Source organism: Gigantopelta aegis, chromosome 10 (genome assembly GCF_016097555.1).
Source record: "Gigantopelta aegis isolate Gae_Host chromosome 10, Gae_host_genome, whole genome shotgun sequence".
NCBI lineage: Eukaryota > Metazoa > Mollusca > Gastropoda > Neomphalida > Peltospiridae > Gigantopelta > Gigantopelta aegis.
The window spans coordinates 85,149,608-85,174,440 of NC_054708.1; the positions used below are offsets into that span (position 1 = coordinate 85,149,608).

The following is a 24,833-nucleotide window of genomic DNA, read 5'->3' on the forward strand; positions in this document are numbered from 1 at the left end:
TGTTCTCTGGTACACAGCCTGGGACGTAGGACAAGCTGTGGTATCTACACACAGTCATCTGTTCTCTTGTGGTATGTACACACAGTCATCTGTTCTCTAGTGGTATGTACACACAGTCGTCTGTTCGCTAGTACACAGCCTGGAACGTAGGACAAGCTGTGATATGTACACACATTCATCTGTTCTCTAGTGATATGTACACACGGTCATCTGTTTTCTGGTACACAGCCTGGTACGTAGGACAAGCTGTGGTATGTACATACAGTCATCTGTACTCTGGTACACAGCCTGGGACGCAGGACAAGCTGTGGTATGTACACACAGTCATCTGTTCTCTAGTGGTATGTACACACAATCATCTCTTTTCTAGTGATATGTACACACAGTCATCTGTTCTCTAGTGATATGTACATACATCCATCTGTTCTCTGGTACACAGCCTGGGACGCAGAACTAGCTGTGATATGTACACACAGTCATCTGTTCTCTGGTACACAGCCTGGGACGCAGGACAAGCTGTGGTATGTACACACAGTCATCTGTACTCTGGTACACAGCCTGGGACGCAGGACAAGCTGTGGTATGTACACACAGGCATCTGTTCTCTGGTACACAGCCTGGGACGTAGGACAAGTTGTGGTATGTATACATAGTCATCTGTTCTCTGGTACACAGCCTGGGACGTAGGACAAGTTGTGGTATGTACACACAGTCATCTGTTCTCTGGTACACAGCCTGGGACGTAGGACAAGCTGTGGTGTGTATACACAGCCAGCTGTTCTCTGGTATTTAGTGTCTTAGCAAAACTATGTCATATACTCTACCTTCTAGTTGACGTGATTGCCATTCTTCAGGAATGTGTACATTTATTTTTCCCAAGTCATTTTTCTCTCTCCCCTAAGGGGTTGCAAAATATACATCCTGGGAAGGGGGACCACTGTTATTTGTGCAATAGGCCCCGCGGATCCTTAAATCTGGTCTGAGTATCGTAGTAATATAATTCCATTTTATAATTACTGTTTTGTAATAGGCGTTTGAATTGGTTAAAACGCTATCATGTGATTAAAAAAAACAAAAAAACCTTCATTCTTCCATAAACGTGAAAACTGCACTTTTTCGGTAAACAAATAAAAACATAATGTTATTACCGGAACTACTTTTTACTAATTACGTCAACAACGGAATCCCCAAAGCTTCAATCGTTTCTATTTTTATCCCAATATCGTCTGTTGCCCTTCGTGCACAATTACGCGACCTGGCCGAGAATAATATCACACAATCACAAACGTCCTCTGAAATCCACACACACAGTAACACTAAGTTACACTTTCAGGTAAGTCTTCACATTCACTTTCACTAATTCAACTTTTGATAACTGCAATTTTAATATACTAATTGATAAATCTTCTAAATAATTTGACGCTCTTCCATACGTTAATTAGTTCATAATTCATAATCGAACCACTTTACAACAAATCTTCCATTTAAGTATATAGATCGTTCAATTCGTAATTAATTATCGTTTGATATTTTTCAAAAATCCCCAACAAAATTGTTTGCGTTATCAGTTGATGTTCAGTTATTTAAAATTTTATAACTTTTTATCCACATTTGATTCAGAAAATTAAAATTTATAAAAACCTTATGTAAATCATTATAATGAATCGGAGATTTGACGGATAAAACCCCGAATGTAACGTTCTAAGAGAATTTGCTTATTTGTGTATTGAGACAATTGTAAATCATCGTGGAATAGACTTCGATTGGGTTTTTTTTTAATATAGTTTTGTATAATGGCAATATTAATGCTACGCCATTCATACAATGTGTAAAATGGTTTTGGTGTTTATCATCACTTGAACGTCAAAAAGATAACGTTTAATTCTTAAATAAAGACTTCACTTCAAATGATCATCCAGTAAAACTGAAATTGGTTGAGATATCGTTTTTATTGCAACCTTTGCTTGTAATGTAGTAGATTCAAGAGGAAATAAATCCATTATTAATATTTGACAGGTCAGTCAGAACAAATGGTGGCTACTCGTCCGTCCAAACCTGCAACCGTATTTAGTAAGGAGATAATTACGTTTTGCACTGGTTTGTGCCACCCTTTTTAATTCTAGTTTAATTATATAGGAGTTGGAAGATGCTAACAACCGAGTTTGGGATGTGTGGGGAGTTGCACATTAATTCACCTTTTAACTAAGGTGATGAATAATCTTCAGAGTGTAGTGGAAAGTTTTTTGTATTATGTTCGATAAAACTATTATTTGATTGCACGCTGAGAATGGTGTTTCCTACTACAGTCAGATTAACTGGGTGTGTAACATAAAGTGTTTCATTCCGCTGTTTCTAGTTGCAGTGTTGTGGCGTGTCGGGGCAGGGAGACTACGATGGCCTGGAGACCTGGGACAGGACGTGGCGGGTGCCGGGCAGCGGACACGTCTACGAGGCACGCATTCCGGTCACGTGTTGTTTTTTCAAGTCCGGCTCCAGGGCTTCCGACGTCAGGAGGGCTACCACGCCAGAAGACTTCCACAAACTGATCGAGAACCCGAACTGTCCACACACTCGGACATTCGCCTACTCCAAGGTGCGGACATTAAAGCTGGTGACGAAATGACCAGACACACACACACGCACGCACGCACACACACACACATACACACACAGGGGATACAACCAGGACAGAACAGTTGGAACATGTCCAGGAGAGGTGAAAGAAATGCACCCCAAGTCTGTGAAATTTGTCGTGACGTAGGCATTGTTGTGCTTCGAGCGACATCTACCGGTGACATCAGAATACTAACTTTCAAAATTATTTCAAGCAATTGGGACATGGGGATTCCCATGGTATTTATCGATATAAACCTGCTTTTTCACTCCATTTGATAAAAACGTGATCTAAGTGTGTTACAGGTTTGTAGATTAACCAAATTATAATTTATTTTTGCTGGATGGAACTAGGGTGTGCAGCTTTAAGGAGGAAAAAAAAGAAAAGAAAACAAGTTTGTTTTGTTTAACGACACCACTAGAGCACATTGATTTATTAATCATCGGCTATTGGATGTCAAACATTGGTAATTGTGACATGTTTTAAGGAGGAAAAGAAAAGAAAAGAAAACAAGTTTGTTTTGTTTAACGGCACCACTAGAACACATTGATTTATTAATCATCGGCTATTGGATATCAAACATTGGTAATTGTGACATGTTTTAAGGAGGAAAAAAACCCCAAAAAACACAAGTTTTTGTTTAACGACACCACTAGAGCACATTGATTTATTAATCATCGGCTATTGGATGTCAAACATTGGTAATTGTGACATGTTTTAAGGAGGAAAAAAAAGAAAAGAAAACAAGTTTGTTTTGTTTAACGACACCACTAGAGCACATTGATTTATTAATAATCGGCTATTGGATGTCAACCATTTGGTAATTCTGACTCGTAGTCATCAGAGGAAACCTGCTATATTTTTCCTAATGCAGCAAGTGATGGTGTTCATCCTCCTCAAGCATGATCCGTAGCATCTGGTGGATGGTGCGATTTGTGATGGTGTTTGGAATCTGGTGTTAGCAGTCTCACAATCACCGAAGATGATAGCGGTTTCTACCAATGGATCCGCTGGCGCTGGTCCCTGGACTGAATTCGACTCCTTTAGAAGGGGCGAGACTGCCTTCCTCTTGCGAGGAGTTAAGTGCAGCGATGGCGAGGCTGTAGAATTTGCCGGATGGGCTCCACAGGGGGCGGGTGGGTAGAAGGGACCGCCGCCAATTTTGCCACCCCCACCCCACCCTCCGGTTTGCCGTATCGGTTTTCGTTGGCTGCTCGTTCCTGACCGGGGGTGGTTTAACAGAAGTGGTCGCCGTTGGTTGTTTAACCACCAACCTTGACCTCCCCTGGCGTGCGTTTCCTCTTCCTCTGCTTCCTCTTCTGACCCGTCGGTGTGGGTGCGGCTGGTGCAGGCACATTGCCTTCGATGTAAACAAGCGTGACATAGGCCGATCTAGCGCTATACTCAACGTTGAACTTAGTCAACAGCCAAATTCATTAATCATCAGCCCCAGAGAGGGGGAAGTACGAAGGGAGATCAATTGAGACGAGTGATAAACACAACTTCATCCTAGCTCTGACAAAATCCGAATGAGAAAGGTAGAAACCATTTTTTATTTTATTTTTATGTAGAGTAGGACAAAAAAAACCGTACATTTTCGTCTTACGGGTCTGCATATAATGAATGAATGAATGTTTAACGACACCCCAGCACAAAAATACACCACAAATATTATGCATATATTAAATGTAGTTAAACCTTTTTTTGTGTTTAACAACATTACTAGAACACATTAATATATGACAATGTCATCAGCAAACCACCTGGGGTTTCCTTGTTTGAACCACTGCGCCACGACTAGTATAACAAAGGCCATGGTATGTGCTGTCTTGTCTATGGGGAACTTGAATATAAAGGATTCCTTATTGTTGACGAGAAAATGTACTGGGTGAGATTTACGTACATGAGTGTGAAGGTCAATAGACTGTTGTGATGTCATCATTTCGTTTGTTTTCAGGGATGCCTGGGTGAGCTGCGTAAAACATTCAGGAAGAACTACTACCTCATTGTGATAACTGCTGGAATAAGCCTAGTGATCATGGTTAGTAGTCTTTCACTCTTCGTGTGGCAACTAAGGGCAAAAATAATATGATGGTGAGAGAGGAATTGGCATGGCCACAGGGAACCTGGGTGGGGGTAGGAGTCGTGTTAGGGGCGACAGGCAAATATAAAAGGTGGTTATGGAAAAAACAAAGAGGTGTAATTAGGGAGGTGGCGGCATGGCCTAGTTGCCCTTTCTCCAGAGTTTAGTTAGTGCAGACGTCATATTGATGTGCCTTGATATTTTTTTCTTTATTATTATTGTTTTTTTACCTGACCCTTTAGTTTTCTCTAATAATTTTAAGCTCTGGTATTTCTGCTTCTTGTTTCACCTGATAGTAATGAAGGAAAGGAAAGGAAAGGAAAGGGTGTTTGGTGTAGATCTAACTAACATGGGTGTTTTGACACCGAGTTAAGAAGACACTATAGAGGAGACCCACTGCCGCCACATAGGCTACTCCTGTAGATAAGGAAGCAAGCCAAGAGATCTTTCCCAGGAGAATAAATATCACTGGCTTTGTTATCCCTGTTTGGGACGGGACACATTCTACTTTGTAAAGGGTGATCGATCCTGAAACCCATTGCACTTCGGGTGATCGATCCTGAAACCCATCGCACTTCGAGCGATCCATTCTGAAACCCATCACACTTCGAGCGATCCATCCTGAAACCCTGAAACCCATCGCACTTCTGGTGATCCATCCTGAAACACATCGCACTTCTGGTGATCCATCCTGAAACCCATCGCACTTCTGGTGATCCATCCTGAAACCCATCGCACTTCGAGCAATCCATCCTGAAACCCATCACACTTCTGGTGATCCATCCTGAAACCCATCACACTTTGAGCGGTCCATCCTGAAACCCATCAACCTTCTGGTGATCCATCCTGAAACTCATCACACTTCGAGCTATCCATCCTGAAACCCATCACACTTTGAGCGGTCCATCCTGAAACCCATCACACTTCTGGTGATCTATCCTGAAACCCATCGCACTTCGGGCGATCCATCCTGAAACCCATCACACTTCGGGTGATCGATCCTGAAACCCATCACACTTCGGGTGATCGATCCTGAAACCCATCGCACTTTGGGTGATCGATCCTGAAACCCATCACACTTCGGGTGATCCATCCTGAAACTCATCGCACTTCGGGTGATCGATCCTGAAACCCACCACACTTCGGGAGATCGATCCTGAAACCGATCGTGCTTCAGGAGATCCATCCTGAAACCCATCACACTTCGGGTGATCGATCCTGAAACCGATCACACTTTGAGCGGTCCATCCTGAAACCCATCAACCTTCTGGTGATCCATCCTGAAACTCATCACACTTCGAGCAATCCATCCTGAAACCCATCACACTTTGAGCGGTCCATCCTGAAACCCATCAAACTTCTGGTGATCCATCCTGAAACTCATCACACTTCGAGCGATCCATCGTGAAACCCATCACACTTTGAGTGGTCCATCCTGAAACCCATCACACTTCTGGTGATCTATCCTGAAACCCATCGCACTTCGGGCGATCCATCCTGAAACCGATCGTGCTTCGGGAGATCCATCCAGAAACCCATCACACTTCGGGAGATCGATCCTGAAACCCATCACACTTCTGGTGATCTATCCTGAAACCCATCGCACTTCGGGCGATCCATGCTGAAACCGATCGTGCTTCGGGAGATCCATCCAGAAACCCATCACACTTCGGGAGATCGATCCTGAAACCCATCACACTTCGGGTGATCGATCCTGAAACCCATCACACTTCGGGTGATCGATCCTGAAACCCATCACACTTCGGGTGATCCATCCTGAAACTCATCGCACTTCGGGTGATCGATCCTGAAATCCACCACACTTCGGGAGATCGAACCTGAAACCCATCGTGCTTCAGGAGATCCATCCTGAAACCCATCACACTTCGGGTGATCGATCCTGAAACCGATCGTGCTTCAGGAGATCCATCCTGAAACCCATCACACTTCGGGTGATCGATCCTGAAACCCATCACACTTCGGGAGATCCATTCTGAAACCCATCACACTTCGGGTGATCGACCCTGAAACCAGTCGCGATTCTGGTAATAGATCCGGAAACCCATCGCACTTCAGGCGATCTCCCTATCATTGATCTGCTGTAAACGCTAGTGCCCGACACAAATTAAAGAAAACATTTTCTTTCTCTTTTCAGGTAATCGCATTTGTCGCTTCGATCAGTGTCGTAATGTCAAAAAAAGAACAAAAAGTTGATAAAACTCTTTTGATTGCACCCGCAGAGCGAGAAAGAAGAATAATAAGAAGAAGACAATGCATACCTGCCACGCCACCTAAGAGAGCCTCGCGCACGAAACAGGAGACATCCTTCTCCACCCTCCCTCCACCAGTAGGAATGGCATTCTGAGGATAGCAAATAGCTAAACCACTCATACATTAGTTGGTTTTTCACTTTTATATATTTAGTTAGTTTATCACTCACCTGTGAGAGATCACAGTGTAATAACAGTTCCGCACGTCACTTTGTGAGGATTGGTTTCCGGTGACAAAACTTCATATAAGGGCTAACGCGATTGATTAACACATTGGTTTAACTAATTAAATGGGACTACGATTCGTGCAATTGTACTAAATTTGACTTGTCACAGAACGCCTAGATGTGACTGGACCTAACTTTTCTCATCCAATGAACAATGAACAAGCATTCTGAGAGCTTTACTAAAGCAATACATGTCCCCTACCAGGCCAAACAAATGTTTGTAACTCTTACAGCCTAGCGCCATAAGTCTGTGAAAATGAGTAAATCGCCACGAAAGTCAAACTTGATCTGTAACAGAACAGGATAAAGCTATACACACAATTACAACTAAATATCTCAAGGCTGTGTGAAAAAGAAACATTCAGAAATTTATGTGGAACGGACAGACAGACAGACAGACTGGCGTTGATGAAACCTATAGTGTTTTTTATCATGACATGTCCAAGTCAATTGGACTTCATTGACACGGATTGCCAGATTACAAGTTTGATTGAATACACACTCTGCCATGCTAGTAGTTAGTAAAATCAGGTGTACAGTTTCTTGTGTTCGCTTTTCATCAGTATAACTTAGGTTTCTCATCTTACTAACACATGCTGTATCCGAGGATGTTCCATCAAAACAGAATATTAGCCGATCTTCCAAAACCCTAACTATTAATCAGGGTTGAAAAAAATCATGATTTAAAAAAAATCAAAAAAAACAATCGGATTTTTAAAATTTAAATCAGATTTTTTTTTTTTTTAAATGAGATTTATTTGATTTTTTTCATTTTTACCGGTACTTTAATTTGGAGCTTCTGAATTGAATACTTGCTCCCTATTAAATACACGATTTGGAAGCTTCACTGCATTCTGAAAGGAAATACCTCGAACATCTAGAAATGAGGCAACAAAATGCATTTTGGGGATTATTGAGTTAATGTTTAAGTACTTGGTGTTTAGCCAGGATGGCTATATAAGGTGATTTGACACGTGAAGTCGGTGACTTCAAATCACATCTGTTAGATCTGACCCTAATTCGTCCAATTTACCACATTGAAGCAGAGTGGCTTCACTTGACACCTTCTATTGTGTTGATCTCCCAGGATCATCCCAACCATAGATTTGGGGGAATTGTCACTGATCAGTATGACTTGTTAGACTACATGGTGTTGAAATCTAATTGCATTTCAATTATAAATGTATGTAAAAATAATTATCTAGCGTAAGTAACAATTGATTTTAAATAACACTTCATTTTTTGTACTGCAAGTTAATTGATAAATCACGTTTACAAAATAATCAATAAAAATAAATGCAATAATCATAAAAATCAAATGAAACATAATAAAATAAAAAAAATCGAAATGCATGATTTTTTTTGATTTTTTTTGCAGTGATTTAAATCATGATTTAAATCAAATGATTTAAATCAAACAACTCTGCTATTAATATTCACCGGTCAGGACTTTATTTTCTAATAAGCCTGACAAATATTTAAAACTATTTTTATAATAATATGTTTATTAAACAAAACATGCATGTTAAATATAAAATAAGAAAAGTCATTAATCGGCATTTTGTCTATCGTTTGCGCCCCAATGTTGTCAAGTATATCAGGTAGTTAGGCAACAAAAAGAGAGAAAAAGTCTGTCTGGTCAGACCAAAGTTACAGAATTGATGCGCCAATGCAGTTTTTTTTTTCCATGGACTGCACAGAAAAGGTGGGTATATTTAGGGGTTTTTTTACGTCCTCGTGTACCTTGATCCAAATGGCCATGTTTCCCCCTGTCTTCTCTTGGTACCCTAAATATTTTCCATTACAATTTTTATTACTTCGACTTTGGCTGCAAATATTTAAAAAACAAGCCATGCTACTTATTCAGAACGACAGGACCTGTTTTAGGGAAAAATTAAAGAAAGCTAATGGCCCAAGCCAGCATATAGACCATTTTGGCTCCAAATTCGGTTTTATATCCTAGCAAGAAAAGCCAGGCAAACATCGACGTCACACCGCGGCAAATTTAAAAAAAAAGAAGTTGACGCGCGAGGGTTAAAATCGACGCGCGCGCTGATCAGAGACCAGAAATTTACTTTGGCCTTAAAAACTCATTGCCATTTCGACTGAACCACACGAGGTGTTTTTTTTCAAAACTTGTATAATGGAAAATAAATTAATAAGGTTACTGGAAGCCATATTTTTATGAATAGTAACAGCAATTCTTGAACTCGTCAACAAATTTAATGCTTCAAAGTAAGTTTAACATACCTGAAGCACATGCTTATATTTACGGCAAACAACTTATATGCTAATTAAAATATCAAATTATATAAAATATCAACATAATATGACATGTGTCTACACGTGAAAGGTTTGGGACAACATCATCCCTACCGAATTAGGTGTAGGATGGTTTACAGTTGGGAATGTCAACACCGCGACCATCATCTCTGCGACCACTGACATTCAAAATGGAGATTAAAAGAAAAAGTTTGTTTTGTTTTCTGACACCACTAGAGCACAGTGATTATCAATCATCGGCTATTGGATGTCAAACATATGGTAAGTTTGACGTACAGTCTTAGAGAGGAAGCCCGTTACATTTCCCATTAGTAGCAACTAAGCAAGGGATATTTTATATGCACCATCCCATAGACAGGATAGCACATATCACGGCCTTTGATATACCAGTCGTCGTGCACTGACTAGAGTGAGAAATAGCCCAATGGGCCCACCGACGAGTATCGATCCGAAACAGACCGCACATCAAGCTAACGCTTTACCACAGGGCTACGACCCAATCTCCAGGTTTATACAATGCCTACCTACCCAAAATAATTTGCCTCAAAAAACAAAAAGAAGAAACGAAAAACAGAAAGAAGATTTTATTTGACTAGACATCTAAAATATAATCACCCATTTATATACTAGTAATCATTCAAGTAAACATTGTCGTGTTGCGAATAAATTTTATGATAGGAAAGGATACCATATCAACGTGTATATATCCAATTAAGGTTCAGGCACGTCTCTCCTGGCCACAATCTCTTACTTCACCAGTGACTGGTCCAGGACAGAAGAAGGGAGGGGGGAGTTGGAAATGGGATGAATTTAGAATAGCAATTTGTAAAACAGTCAAGTAGACTTTAAAGAAAATTTTAAAAGTGATGTACACGAAGATTGTTCCTGCAGAGCCAGTACTAAATGGAACACTAGCATTAGCAATTAATGGCAATGAGATCTTAGCAAACAAATGAGTTGAAATGACTAAGAGATTAAAGAAGAGTACAGAATGCATAACAAATATATAATATAATATGACATTACAAGACGTTTGCTGGCGCGGCGGTCTATTTTTAGATTTATGACGCGCATCCGTCTAACTATAGACTAGTTATCCCGCTGTCTGCAACAGAGCCGGACTAGATCATTACAGAGAAGGGGTGTAATTATACAATATTTACCCGTGCTGTACAATACAATACTGATGCACGTTGACACTCGGACTTGAGTGTTTGTGTAACAGGGGCATTTTAATCTGTAAATAATGTTTTATTTAGTTTATTTCAGTTTACAATTAGTTTGTTTGTTTGTTTCAGACGGACATGCAAGCTGAAAGAATTATAGTTCACCTGACTCTTGCACACACTGCAATATAGTTAGCGTCACGACAATTGGCACCTACCTTTTCACCAATAATTTTACTTCTAAAAAATAGTTTTTTCGCTCCTATTTTATTTTTGAAATAATTTAATTTAAATCAAAAGAAAAAATAGTTCTTTTTAAAATTTGCTAAACTTTTCCTTTTTAGCCTATGTCGATCCAAACTAAAATAATCAAGAAAAAACACGATTTTTTTTGGATTTTTTTAACGAAATTTATAGTATAGTAATATATCTTTACTCCCTTGCAATAAATAAAGAATTCAAACAATGAATGAATGAATATTTAACGATAGCCCAGCACAAAAATACACATCGGCTATTGGGTGTCACAAATGATAAGTATATGAAAATATGAATTCATACAACGTATTAAAATTTGTCAATTTAGGAGGGCTGAGGGCACGTTTCGTGAATTTCACACAAAATGTCAAATATCGCGTTTTTGCCAAAATCTTCAAAACACAACCACTTTAAATTGATACCTGTAAGATATGTCTACAGCATAGTAATTTTAATTGAAGTTTGTGGTTGCTACCGTTATGAAAGTTGCTCCAAAATTTGATTTTTTAAATAATTTTATTTAAATTCACAGAAAAAAAAAGTTTTTGTTATTGTTATTTCCAAAACTGTTTTACTTTTTTGCCTACGTCGATCCAAACTAAAATAATAAAGGGACAAAACTACTCACAGCTGTTTGTGGTATAGGCCCACGAAATGCACAGAACACACCACTCATCCACCCCTTGCAGCAGCAATGGTACAGCCGGCGCATGTCAGATTTTTACCTGCCAAGAAACACACAAAAACACCTTCGTGTCGTTTATAAGACATACATTATAAATATTACACATTTAGTATAATCTACAATCAATCCCAAAGTCATAAGAGCCCATAAAATCGAGAAATTGATACATTTCTTTACAAGACAACGTTTTCAGGTCAGGTCAGGTCAGGTCATAGGGCTTTACGTGCACATTCAGAGTAAGCTGTTGTAGCGCACGCCTGTCTTGGGCTCAAGAGCCGGCCTCGGCCGGCTCCTCCGTCCAGGACGGGAAAGGTGGGGGGGGGGGGGGGGGGTAATGGTGCTATGGAAGTATTCACATTAGCAACCAACAGCAGACAAGAAAACGCAGATGGAGTGCACATGCGCAGAGAGTAAGATAGGCGGCAAACTACTTTTTTTCAATTAAATATTTACACTGATAGCTCGGCAAGTATCTCAGGCATTAATTGGCTAGCGAACTGGGATGAAACCGCCTCCTGTCAAAATGCTTGACACGGGGAATCCCTTCGAGTCTCCGATTTTAGCAGGGAATCCTCAAGCTTTTCCATTAGGAATGGAATCAAAACGATTTAAACGCATGGAAAATGAGAGTGGAAAAGTCAATCAGAAAAATATAACAAAAATATTTTCGGGTACAAAAATGTTTAAAGTTCCATATTCTGAGCGAACTGGCTCGCGACCGCCGTTTTATTAAAATAAAAATGGTGTTGACAGTGAAAAAGCCAGTGTCAAAACGTTATTTAACCATTGAATTTAATTAGGTCAGCGCTCAGTGAGAAAACTTCTTGTAATGGATCTGTTTTGTGATGTATACTATGCATTTGTGGATTTATCACTCCCAAATTAAGATTGGTGATATGCTGATACCACTTTTTAAAAACAAATACAGTGGAATCTACACTAAACTAATCAGTTAGGGCAAGTCATTTTTAATGCTTGCTTCTTATAGAAATATTTGCTACAAGAGGAACCATGAATAGCTTCATACATGAAGCACACCGTACCAAGATACTAGGAGTTCATCAAATCACAGCTGCCTCACTTTACAGTTCATGATCTCATGCTCTCATATTGGGGCGGGATTTAGCTTACTCAGTTGAGTGCTCGCTTGAGGTGCTTGCGTCACAGGATCGAACCACCTCGGTGGATCATTTCCGCTGGTTGTTTTTTTCTCGTTCCAACCAGTGCACCACGACTGAACAAAGGCTGTGATATGTGCTTTCCTATCTGTAGGAAAGTGCATATAAAAGATCCCTTGCTGCAATACGAAATATGTAGCGGATTTCCTCTGTTGACTACGAGTCATAATTACCACATGTTTGACATCCAATAGCCGATGATTAATTAATCAATCTGCTCTAGTGGTGTCGTTAAACAAAACAAAACATGATATCATAATTCAGAAGATATTCGTATTTTGGTGAGGGGACATGTGAAAATTGCACCCTGTATTCCTGTTTCTTAACTTGGAAATAATTACCTGGTTTGTGCCATTTTTACTGCTGTCGAAGTGTCATACAGACCTATATGTAATCAGTGGAAACACTGGGACCCAGGTTGTTTGCATTAGATCACATAAGCTCATATAGATCTTGGTAGCAAATGTTCCGATGTTCAAACCCAGTTTGTTTGTAGTGAATTCACATCAAACATCTATTTTCTGTAAACGATCTGAATACCAATATGGCCAACATTCGACCTACTTCTTACATGCACCAATAAATTCAAAATGGCAACACCAGGTTTTAGTTACTTTTTGTGACCCGTTTTAAAATGTATCTTACTACATGGTCGCCGGAACTGGGGCGGATGGGGCGGCGGCCGCCGCTCCAATAATTTAACCAGTTGATATCCAAAGAATTTTACCACTTTAAAAAAAAAGAAATTGTATTGCAAAACGGTCCTGGTCCAAATCACTTTTGTCATAGATTAATATTAGATTTGTGTATAGATCTACATAAGTAATATCCCTATCCGATACGACTGCCATGATGTGCTAGTCATTTAAGAGATAACCATATGTAGTTTTTAGATTTGCGGGTGTTATTGTCTATTTGATCCCGCAAATGTAATTTTTGACCAAAGGCGTTAGCCTGAAGTAAAAAATGAGACATATGGTTATGTCCATTGTAAACTGAATCGTTTTTCTACGGAACTAACTTTATATTTGGTATTTGTCTGAAATCATAACACTGATCAACATACTTTTGGTGATGCTCGCTACCAATGCAACCAGCGAACGTTCGTTTTCGGCCTTGCCAACAGTAAAAACATACCTACGTACCAGTATGTCGTAGAAAAGGTTAAATCACCTGATGCTTTTGCATGTACACAAGTACAGATTGGACAACTTGGATGTCAAATCTGTAGGCAATACATTTTGCTGTGGTCACGACAAAAGAGTGTTCAAATTTTGAGTAACGGTAATGCAAAAAGACCCCCCACCCCACACACACACACACACACAAATGGCATATCTGAGACATCATCGGAGACACACCCTCAATAAAAAGAAACCCCCCCACAAAACATGGGTCATGGAAAGAAGCGCCTTCCAGTGGTGTGGCCTGAATGCATTTATAAACTTTCAAAAAGGTTTTTAAAATTTAACTAAACGCTCATTAATGTTTTACTATATAATTTGCATTTCTTTTTATAAAAAAACCGCACATTTTATCACAATCAAATATTATTTATAATGTCCAGAAGCCATTAAAATAGTTTTTTCCAGTATCTGCATTTCAAAAGTTTCCCGGGGGAGCATGCCCCCGGACCCCCCTAGCAAATTCGGGCATCTTCGTGGCCCTCAACATCGCTAGTCCGCCGCCCCAGTGTCACAATCGTTCCGGCGTCCCTGCACTATGCCATAGAACACCTGTCCAAGGTTTCATGCTTTCCTGAAAAAGTGAACGATTGTTCGGCTTAGCCGCTGGACTACGTAACAGTGATATTGAGCTGCATAGAGTAGAACCCTTGCTGCTGATGGAAAAATGTAGCGGATTTAATATGTAGAATATCTGTCGCAGTTAGCAAATGCCGGACATCCAATAGACGATGATTAATTAATCAATGTGCTCTACTGGTGTCGTTAAACAAAACAAACTTTAACTTTTAATTATGTAGTGAGACCTTACGGCACCAAGTTCCGCGCAGCATCAAGCCTCGCTCTCAAACGTTTAGACATTAGACTCGGTGGCGTCTGTTGCTTCTTGAAAAACACTTCTCAGACAAAGTGTCTTATGGGACAAAATGTGCGACTGCGTATCAGCATGTGTGATGATAATAGCAAGTATCGTATTCTTGGTAAGTGAAATGTTAATTTTGAAGTCTGAAAAGTTGCTTAATTAAAGATGTAGTCCTAAATTATAAGAAATATCGTATGATTTACTACTTCTCTTTGCGTTTTCATTTTCTATTTTAAAAATGACTGTCCATCGATTTCGCTTCAAACTTAGTGAATTGCAGTGGCACATATTAGACTGAAACTATATCACTTATATCGGTTTTGTCAAGATTTCCTAAGCTTAGGACAAAGCACAAGCAGTTTTTCACCATCTATCATTTTTCGTGTGTGGGGACGGGGGCTGGGGCTGGGGGCGGTTCACACACACGCACAGATAAATACACGTATAAATACAGTGCTGTCCGGTGTATCGGCGCACCTAAGCATTCAAGGACCATTTTCTATGTGAACACTGTGAAATACTTAATAAAATGTGTCTGTCACCAATGAAGCAGTGCATAATCTGAAATACACTACAAATTGTTTTATGTCTGTAGTAAATAAACATTTTAAAATGGTGCATAAATATAGGCACCCCCTTGTATCCAAAACGATTTGCATGTCCGGTGATTCCGCACAGCAGGTGTGGATCGTTAACCCCGCTATTTAAATTATAGACCGCCCATGACCTCACTTTTAACCCATAAACGCTACACTGTTGTCCCAGATTTATTTGAGTACTTTCTTGTTTTGTCTTGTTAAAAATATTACTGTGAAAATGAATGATCACACATGACCCATTTCATGATCAATTTCGGAATCGTTTTCTTGAGTGACGCAGTACTGCAGATGCATACATGTTCATTGTCATGCATGGCTAAGATACCTACATGGATTTTATTTTTCTCGGGTAGATTGTGCACACACATGCCGTGGATCTTATTTCGCTTTTATTTTTTATAACAATGTGACAATTGTGAACTGGAATGACTATCAATTAAGGTGTAAAACTTTCGTTTTGTTTGCATTTGTCTGTGTTTTCCTTTTCAGTTTAAATAAAAATAACCAAACAAAAATACTGTTTTCTATAATTTTTAAAAGGCAGGAAAGGTGTTTTTAGACAGGTTTTAACATTCTTAATATCAATAAGGCTCACCTAGTTCGCGTTTATATACATGAAAACAGGTGAAAGATTTATTTTGAAATTATGATATAATTATTGATAATTCTAAAAAAAAATTATTTTTTTATTGCATATTTAAATATGTTGATACTTGATTAACCATTGAAAAGGAATTGAACTTTAATCCGTTGAAAACCCCGACAACATGACAACTTCCTAAGCATACTTAACCTTTAGACTACTGGATTAATTTTTAACAAAAACCACGTTGAGTGGGTACAAGTTTATAATTTTCACTCACATTTTTAAACAATACAGCTTTTGCACGAACGATCCGTCGTTTATGTTGATAATGGTTTTGCATAACAGACAGACGAACGACAAAATCGTTCGTGCCAAATTTTATGCGCTGCATATAGAATACTAAGGTCGACGACAGTCACTTTTCGCACGCTGTTTACAGGTTGGTATTTTTTTATTTTTCATAATTCTGGACAAAATATTCATTTTAAAGGCAGTCGATCACAGATTTAGTGGGCCTTATTTTTCTAAATATGGATTATAAATGGAAATTACATTCATTTAGAATACCAAACCCTAGTTATTTTATGATCCAAAACATTTTAATTGAACTACGATCGAGGGAATTCCATGATACGCTTCATTTTTAAAATGTGGAACTCTTGTGAAAAGTGATAAAAAAAAAAACCCGGCAAAACAGACTCGTAGTAATGAGGCTATATATACGACAACCGTATAATGTATTTTTGAATTTTATATTCACGACCACCGTGTATATAGACCTGGCAAATGAGGGCCGGATATATACATGGCAAATAATAAAAAAAATATATTATTACATGAAGAAAATAACTGCGAATACGCTGAAATAAAATAATAAGCAGTCGGAACATAAACTCACCATTTATTATTATTATTATTATTATTATTATTATTATCAGACGCGTGTGCAGGGGAGAGATTCTAGACGGTTACAACGCTATAGTGCTTGGTTCGAAAACGGATAACATGTTTTGCAGCGTCACCAATGTGGCCTACGACCAGCCAGTCGTTTTTCGTTAAACGTTTGCAAATTATTTTGACTGATTCGCAAAGTGGTCATTCAGTTTAATGTATAGCGTAAAAAACACAGTATACTGTCGCATGTTTTGCCGGCCAAAGGTTGGTTTAATTATTACTTAACCGTTTCTCTCTCAATCTGTGTGGTCCTTAACCATATGTCTGACGCCATATAACCGTAAATAAAATGTGTTGAGTGAGTCGTTAAATAAAACATTTCTTTCTTTCTATTCATAACTTCCTCGAATTTTCAAAACGCTTCACGTTTTAATTTATTAAAGCCATTTATCCTACATCATATTGTCACTTGCAAGTTTGGCTACTGTAATGTGGGCGGTGGGCGAGAATCACGGATGTAAGTTAATCTTAGGAAATCGGGTATATTTACGTTCGTGAGTGTGTGTACGCATGGACAAGTATACTAATTTCATTGTCTCTTAGACTTGTTTTTATGATTGAGTGCAAATTATGTAATTGTTTTTAATTCTCTGAAGAACATGTCAATTGACATGTGTATATTATAAATTGTATGTAACAAAGTATGTGTGGAGAGGCATTAATATAGGCCAATCCATTTCTTTTGTGAAATAAATATTGTTTAAACCAAGTACAAACAAAACAGGAGCATAGGCTGGGGAGGGGGTCATCTGATACCCACGTCCGTTGAAGCTAAACTACTGTTTTAAAGTTAAATATATTTGCTTGCATAAGTTTAAATTATTCGTTATGCTTTTGTATTCACGTGCATATACATGCTTTTGTATTCACGTGCATATACATGCTTTATTATTACGTTTTTAAAAAGATAAAGATAAAAACTTTATTGCATATAAACATTCCACATACGGAACTGGATGCAAAACATATGCATAAACAAGAAACAAACAAAATGACTAAATAAGGACTAATTATGAGCAATACATGTATAATCATGAACAAATTTGCATACCGCACCAGCACAGGCTGGATTTTGGTTTTGCATAATATATATACATTTTTCTTGCATACTCATACTTTTAAATAGGTAATTATGGAAAGTTAGATATGCATATAATTTGACACGTTGACTATTATATTTCTTACATATTGTGATATGATGGTATTCATCTTCAATTACATTGCAGTGGTCACATAAACGTTCTTCCACTGGAGTGAAGGGTTTTGTATGGCGCCCAGTCTCTATTTTTAATTTGTGGTCACTGAGACGTAATTTAGTAAAAGCTTTACGGTGTTCTGGATGTAAACAGTGTAATAAATATGGCTCTAGTTGAATATTGTTTTTATATAATTTGTACGTTCGCATCTTATTACTGGATCCATCTCTTTTAGCTGGAGCTATAAGGTTTTCTTTTAAAATATTGTGATACTTAGTTTTAATTATATTTATAAGATGAATGGGATAATTGACAGTGCTTCGTTTTTGTAATAATATAATTTGTGAAGCCAACCAATATTTTTCTTTTCAAGGCTTGTGAATTCAGAGAAAGCATGTTTGTAAAATAATGTTGTCCGTAGTTTGCATATGGGAGTAAAAATGTAACATTCTTTTTACCACAGACAACAGGAGTGGGTACAAACCTAGCTCAGCTCTAGAGGCCCAATTATGGGTACGACTATTAACCTGTAGTGTTGATTTACAGAATTTTAAAAGCACTCTCTCTGGCAGAAAAGTTTCCAAATATTTTAATGATATGAACTGGGCACCCCAAACCTCACTGGCATATAAAAGGACAGGCTCAACAAGAGAATTAAATAACTGGCATGAAATGTCTACTGGTAGGTTAACATTTGAGAATTCTTTCTGCATCTTGTAAAATCAACCTAGTCCTTTGCTCCAAAGTGATCGGGAACATTCTTTAAAATTTCCATTTTGAGTAAAGTCAACCCCTAAATATGTATACTTTGTTACAACTGGGACTTTATTGCCCGAGAGAGGCCACCAAAAATAACAATTTTTGTTTTATTTAAATCAATAGTAAGATTGTTGTCATTACAATATATATCTAGTTGATCAAGGAGCTGTTGTAGACCATGTGGGGTTTCTGATAAAAGTAGAAGATCATTTGCAAAAAGTAGATGGCTTAAGCGCATTGTGTCAAGTGATACTTTATCTCCCATGTTGCATACATATTCTTGGAAGTCATTAATGAACATAGTAAATAGTGTTGGAGATAAAATACAGCCCTGGCGAACACCAATGTTTGATTGGATTGGTTGTGATATGCCTTTATCAGTCTGAACACTATATGTAACATTAACATATAAAGATTCGATTATTTTTAAAACATTACCTGTAACCCCCATAAGAGCAATTTTATTAAATAATTTGCTTCTATCCACAGAATCGAATGCTCGTTTGAGATCTACAAAGCATGCATAGACCTTTTTCTTTTTGCATTTATATTTATCAATCAGGGTTTTTAGTGTAAATATGTGATCTGTTGTTCTAAATCCTTGCCTGAACCCAGCTTGACAGATATCAATTTGGTTGGTTTCTTGTAGGTAGTCTACAGTTCGTTTATCTATTATTTTGCAAAACAATTTACCAATACAACTACTTAGAGCGATTTCACGATAGTTATTTGGGTCTGTTTTGTCACCTTTTTTGTGCAAAGGGACAATTATTGAATGGGCCCACTGTGGAGGAAAATAGCCTATTGACAATATATCATTGAAAAGTTTGACAACATGATCTAGTATTAATGGAAAGAGACATTTGATAAGCTCATTACTGACATTGTCTACACCCTGTGCCTTTTTCAGCTTAATATAATCAACCTCATTAGAAGAACAGTTAACTGTTGGATCTTGGTAGATCTTTTCAAAGTGGTCTACTAATTCATGAGGATCAGGGAACACTTCGGGTTTTTTTTTTTATCCTTGATACTGTTAATTGTATGCCATAAAGCTTTTGTGTCATTCTTAGGTATACTTCTAAGTTTTGAAACAAGATCACTTTTATGAGACCTTTTTTGTGACGGGTTAATCTCTTATATTTCTTTTTGGACAGAAATGCATTTTGCTTTGTTTCGTGTGTGTTATTAGCATTAAATGTCTTGAAATTAGATTCCATAGCCAATTTGACATTTTTGCATTCTATGTCAAACCAAAGATTTTTCTTCAGAGATCTATTTAGATTCTGATTTTTGGTAGCATATATATTTATGGCATTTTAATGATTAACACACTGCCAACAACTTTGATGTGAATCTACAATCTTTAAATGAGATGGAATTATCCGACATATTCGTTTTGCTTTCAGAAAATGTACTAAAAAGGTAATAAATACTGAAAATACAAACAGATGCAATGCACTCACTTAATGGCGGACCGATTACGTGATTCTAAGCATGGCCGCGCGCAGTACTTTGACGTCACTGGCCAATAAACCCGTGTATAGAATACTCTTTTACGAGGGGTGGAAGGAGGCAACATAATCTAACAACGTCATGATGTGGTATTAATTACGTCAGTAGGTCCTAATGAAGCGGCCCTGAACCGGAGTTGTGGTCCTTGGCCGTCCTGAACGGGGACGATAATCCATAACCGGCCTCGGTGGCGCAGTGGTTAAGCCATCAGACTACAGGCACAGGGATCGCAGCCCGGTACCGGCTTCAACCCAGAGCGAGTTCTTAAGGGATCAATAGGTAGGTGTAATGTCACTACATCCTCTTCTCTCTCACCAAGCACTAACCAACTAACAACTAACCCACCGTCTTGGACAGACAGCCCAGATAGCCGAGGTGTGTGCCCAGGGCAGCGCGCTTGAACCTTAATTGGATATAAGTACGAAAATAAGTTGAAATGAAAATGATCATTAATATTTCTGGTCTGTCGATATCAGCCCATAATAGGAGAATAACTGATTGTGACACATTAAGTCTACGGGCACGCTAGGTGGTGCCAATTTGGAACATGCCTGGAGCCCTGAGGCGTTCCTGACGTGGGAGACGACGCATTGTTGAAATGTTACACAATGTTGTACAGAATGTGACCGCAAGGTTATGATTTAGTGTAACATACAAGAAAGAATATTGCCACAGTTTGCACTCAACATACACACAAACTACCAATTTGAGAAAAGAAATCCAGGCGTGATTGCTTCACTGGTGTTAGTTGCCTTCAGTAAAACCTTTTTAAATTGGGATTTTTCTCTCTCCAGGGATCTATTAAATCTAATGTTTCTTTACATTCTAACATTTTCTTCTGCGCGTTTGGATTGTTTAGTGTTTTATAATTAAATAAATCAAGGAAAGGATCTTGAACCAAATTCCAATGACCACAAACTATTGTGTATACATTATCAAATGCTTCTATAACCTCTTCTATTTCACCAATAAACTTAGGCTTATCTGTATTTGGACCATACATACATATTAATGTTATTAATCTGTTGTGAACTTCTGTAGAATATTACCTGAATGTGTGACATACGACATACACGGAATAAGACATACTATAAACATTAAACCCTGACATTCCTATGCTATTTTCTGGAGTAAAAACACACACAAAAAAAGATTTTCAGGGCAGATTGGGGGGGGGGGGGGGGGGGGGGGGGGGGGGGGGGGGGGTTCGGCCCTGGAGTACTATTTTCGAGAGAGGTTAAAAAATAACGGATTCATTCTACCGATTGGAATGTTTATGTTAAGAAAAACAAGTGATTATATGGGAAACGTTTTATAATTTTATTTCTGAAGTGAAAAAGTTAACATTACTGTTGGTAACAAGTTAGTTTAACAATACTAAACATGCATATGAGTGCCACCTAGCCATAAGCGTATGAGACGGGAAATGAATCCTCAAATTCGGGCAAAAAACGACAATATTCCAGCAAAATGTGCTAATCTAAAACATGTTTACCATGTACCTGTATTTCCATCATTCTACCCGCAAAACTACTTGTAATCCATGTGCAAATGTGTAGTAATTAGGTGGAAGCCTAAATAACTCTTTGGCTGTTATGCTAATAATTTTGCTATTCAGATTCGGACATTTTTATTTAATTAGGGCAAAGCCAGCCTCCACCCCCCCCCCCCCCCCCCCCCCCCCCTAAAACAAAATGTGAGCCTGTACGTATATGGACCTAACAAGTGAATTTAGTAGAATTTGCCTGCTAAAATTACCAAAAGATCGCAGGTCATTTTATATTTAGCTGGTGATTCCGTTATATTCAGTGGCGTAGGAAGGTACCAAAAAGTGTGGGGGCGGGGGACACACTTTTATATTTATACACTTTTACACCGTTACAAAGCAAATACAAAGCAAAATATCTTCCTACGCCAGTGATATTTTAATTTTAGAATGTTAATATGTTAGAGGTCCTAAGGTCGACCAGGGAACATTTTGTTTTCAAACTCTTGATTAGCGATATTTCTAGTCAATTAAAATTTGATTAACAACTACTGTTTAATGTTTAAAACTTGTGTAGCAATCTTTGAAACTTGAATAGCAAATCGCGAGACGATCGTGAACAAAACGTGACTGTCGCGTCTTTACCCTGCACACACCTACCGATTAACACCGACGCCACTTTCGAGTCGGCATAAATTGGTAGATCTGTGACAACTTGTTACAAAATAAATTGAATTTTGAAGATTGAGAAACAAGTCTTGAAAAATCTCTCCTACTCGCAAAAAACCACAACAAAACAACAAAAAACAAAAACAATTTTGTTTTTTGAGAGTTAAAGGGACATACCCTAGTTTTTAAAACCTGACATATTTTTTACTATTAGAGCCGTTTTTTGATCACTGAAATCAGACATTATTTAGATTTTATTCTTTAGATTATCCATTTTCGTAAATTCGAAGTGTTTTTGGTCACTTTGGTGTTTTTAATATCACAAAATTCATTTCTCATATTTTTAAAAACGCACGTGCGTCTGAGAAGTAATTTATGGGGTCGAGCTTTAGTCTGTTTTAGAGGGTATTTTTACCATTTCAAAGTCACAGACTCATGTTTTACTCAATTTTATCTTTATCCAAATGTGTTACAGGTTTGTAGATTAAATAAACATAGTGTTAATTTCCACAGGTTGAAACTAGGGTCTGTCCCTTTAAGTTTATTATTTTTTTTTAAAGAAAGAGATGGGGTTTTTTTTCTCTCACAAAAGCAAACTGATTGTTTTAAAATACCCATATCTCTCCTGTAAATCCAGGTGATATCACCAACTAAACTCAAAGTGGTGATGTATCACTATCCGTAAAAGTAAACATGTAGTTGCGAAACTTCTCTACTTTCATTAACAGACTCATAGTACTTATTTGACTGTCATTTTCTGATATTGATATATAATAAATAAGTAAGTACGTAAGTAAGTAAATAAGTAAATAAAGAATACCTATTACTGTGTGTATTGCAGGTGTTGGCTGCAGCGAATATTGGTCTTGGAGCTTGGATTATCCTAACAACCTCAGCCATTTCTCCACTGATCCGTTTCTCCGAAGACAAGACGGTTCTCGGCGTTAACACAGCTTCCTTTCTTGAGATAGCGGCCTATCTGGCCATAGGTTGTGGCGTTTTCCTATTTGTAGTGTCTGTTATGGGATGCTGTACTGCTAAATGTGTCTCAAACACCAAAGGCTGTTTCTATGCAGTAAGTTATAATGTTCTTAATTAGTTGGAAATTTAAATATTGTTTGTGTTTCTTGGTTGTCAAAATGATGCTTTATCAGACCTCGCAGTTTAAGCGGAGCTATTACTCACTCCCCATTACTCACCAGAGACTAGTTCAAGGAGAGTCATTTTTACCTCTCCTTAGCATGCTAATTTATATGATATCAGTGTGGTAATATCTTAAATGTCTCCTCATAATCAATTCCCTAATTTAGTTTTTCACTGAGGTTGGGCTGGAAATATATAAAAAATTATTATTGTAGTTGGCCAAGTGTTTATCGTTTTATATAGTTATTAACCACCAGTAACAATAAAGACATGAATAACCTAGGAAAACATTTAGTGCAAGCTAATACAGTCAGAGATCGGTTAATGCAGGATGATAGTAATAAATGTAATGTATATCACTTTATTTGTCCATGATTATATATAAACCACGCCCACCATTGTTTTGCACTTGTGTATTGTAGACTACGTTGTATATTTATGTCATGTATTCAGCTGATGAATAGTAAAACTCAAGGCAAATAAAGAACATTAACTTGAACTATTTTAATAGTGTTGTAAGCTACCACCTGAGCAAAAATGTATTTGACACTTAATGCTTGAGTATGGCCCATAAGCGTCGAGATGTGTGTGCGTGTGTGTGCAATAACGATGGAGAAATTCGTGATATTTCTCGCTCCAGTACACCCTGACTGGTGTATAAAAGGCCGTGATATGTGCCATCATGTTTGTGGGATGGTGTTTGTAACAAAACCGTAATATATGATCAGGGCCCCGTTCCACAAAGAAAGAAATGTTTTATTGAACGACGCACTCAACACATTTTATTTACGGTTATATGGCGTCAGACATATGGTTAAGGACCACACAGATTTTGAGAGGAAACCCGTTGTCGCCACTACATGGGCTAGTCTTTCCGATTAGCAGCAAGGGATATTTTATTTGCGCTTCTCACAGGCAGGATAGCACAAACCATGGCCTTTGTTGAATCAGTTATAGAACACTGGTCGGTGCAAGTGGTTTACACCTACCCACTGAGCCTTGCGGAGCACTCACTCAGGGTTTGGAGTCGGTATCTGGATTAAAAATCTCATGCCTCGACTGGGATCCGAACCCAGTACCTACCAGCCTGTAGACCGATGGCCTAACCGAGGCCGG

General features: G+C 38.2%; 2 protein-coding genes and 1 long non-coding RNA gene across 7 annotated transcripts in view; 2 read left to right on the forward strand and 1 right to left on the reverse strand.

Annotated features, from left to right (window-relative positions):
- The window catches only part of LOC121382568 (tetraspanin-1-like), a 15,761-nt gene extending 8,026 nt beyond the window's left edge, over nt 1-7,735 (forward strand). For 2 of the 3 annotated variants that reach the window (XM_041512041.1, XM_041512042.1), the window contains exons 5-7: nt 2,357-2,593; nt 4,572-4,655; nt 6,853-7,735. In XM_041512041.1, the coding sequence (XP_041367975.1) occupies nt 2,357-2,593; nt 4,572-4,655; nt 6,853-7,062 (531 nt within the window). In that variant the 3' untranslated portion in view covers nt 7,063-7,735. The remainder of the gene's footprint in view (nt 1-2,356; nt 2,594-4,571; nt 4,656-6,852) is intronic. The other variant, XM_041512044.1, reaches the window with a different exon arrangement.
- A 6,511-nt stretch (nt 7,736-14,246) lies between these two features.
- Nucleotides 14,247-23,530, reverse strand: LOC121384624. Its single transcript, XR_005959416.1, has 2 exons — nt 23,395-23,530; nt 14,247-14,522 (listed from the first exon to the last, which is right to left on the reverse strand). It is a non-coding gene; the product is annotated as an uncharacterized LOC121384624 (long non-coding RNA).
- The window catches only part of LOC121384623 (23 kDa integral membrane protein-like), a 52,020-nt gene continuing 41,989 nt past the window's right edge, over nt 14,803-24,833 (forward strand). For 2 of the 3 annotated variants that reach the window (XM_041515086.1, XM_041515087.1), the window contains exons 1-2: nt 14,803-14,928; nt 23,416-23,649. In XM_041515086.1, the coding sequence (XP_041371020.1) occupies nt 14,875-14,928; nt 23,416-23,649 (288 nt within the window). In that variant the 5' untranslated portion in view covers nt 14,803-14,874. Of the gene's footprint in view, nt 14,929-20,334; nt 20,699-23,415; nt 23,650-24,833 lie in introns of those variants that run through there. The other variant, XM_041515088.1, reaches the window with a different exon arrangement.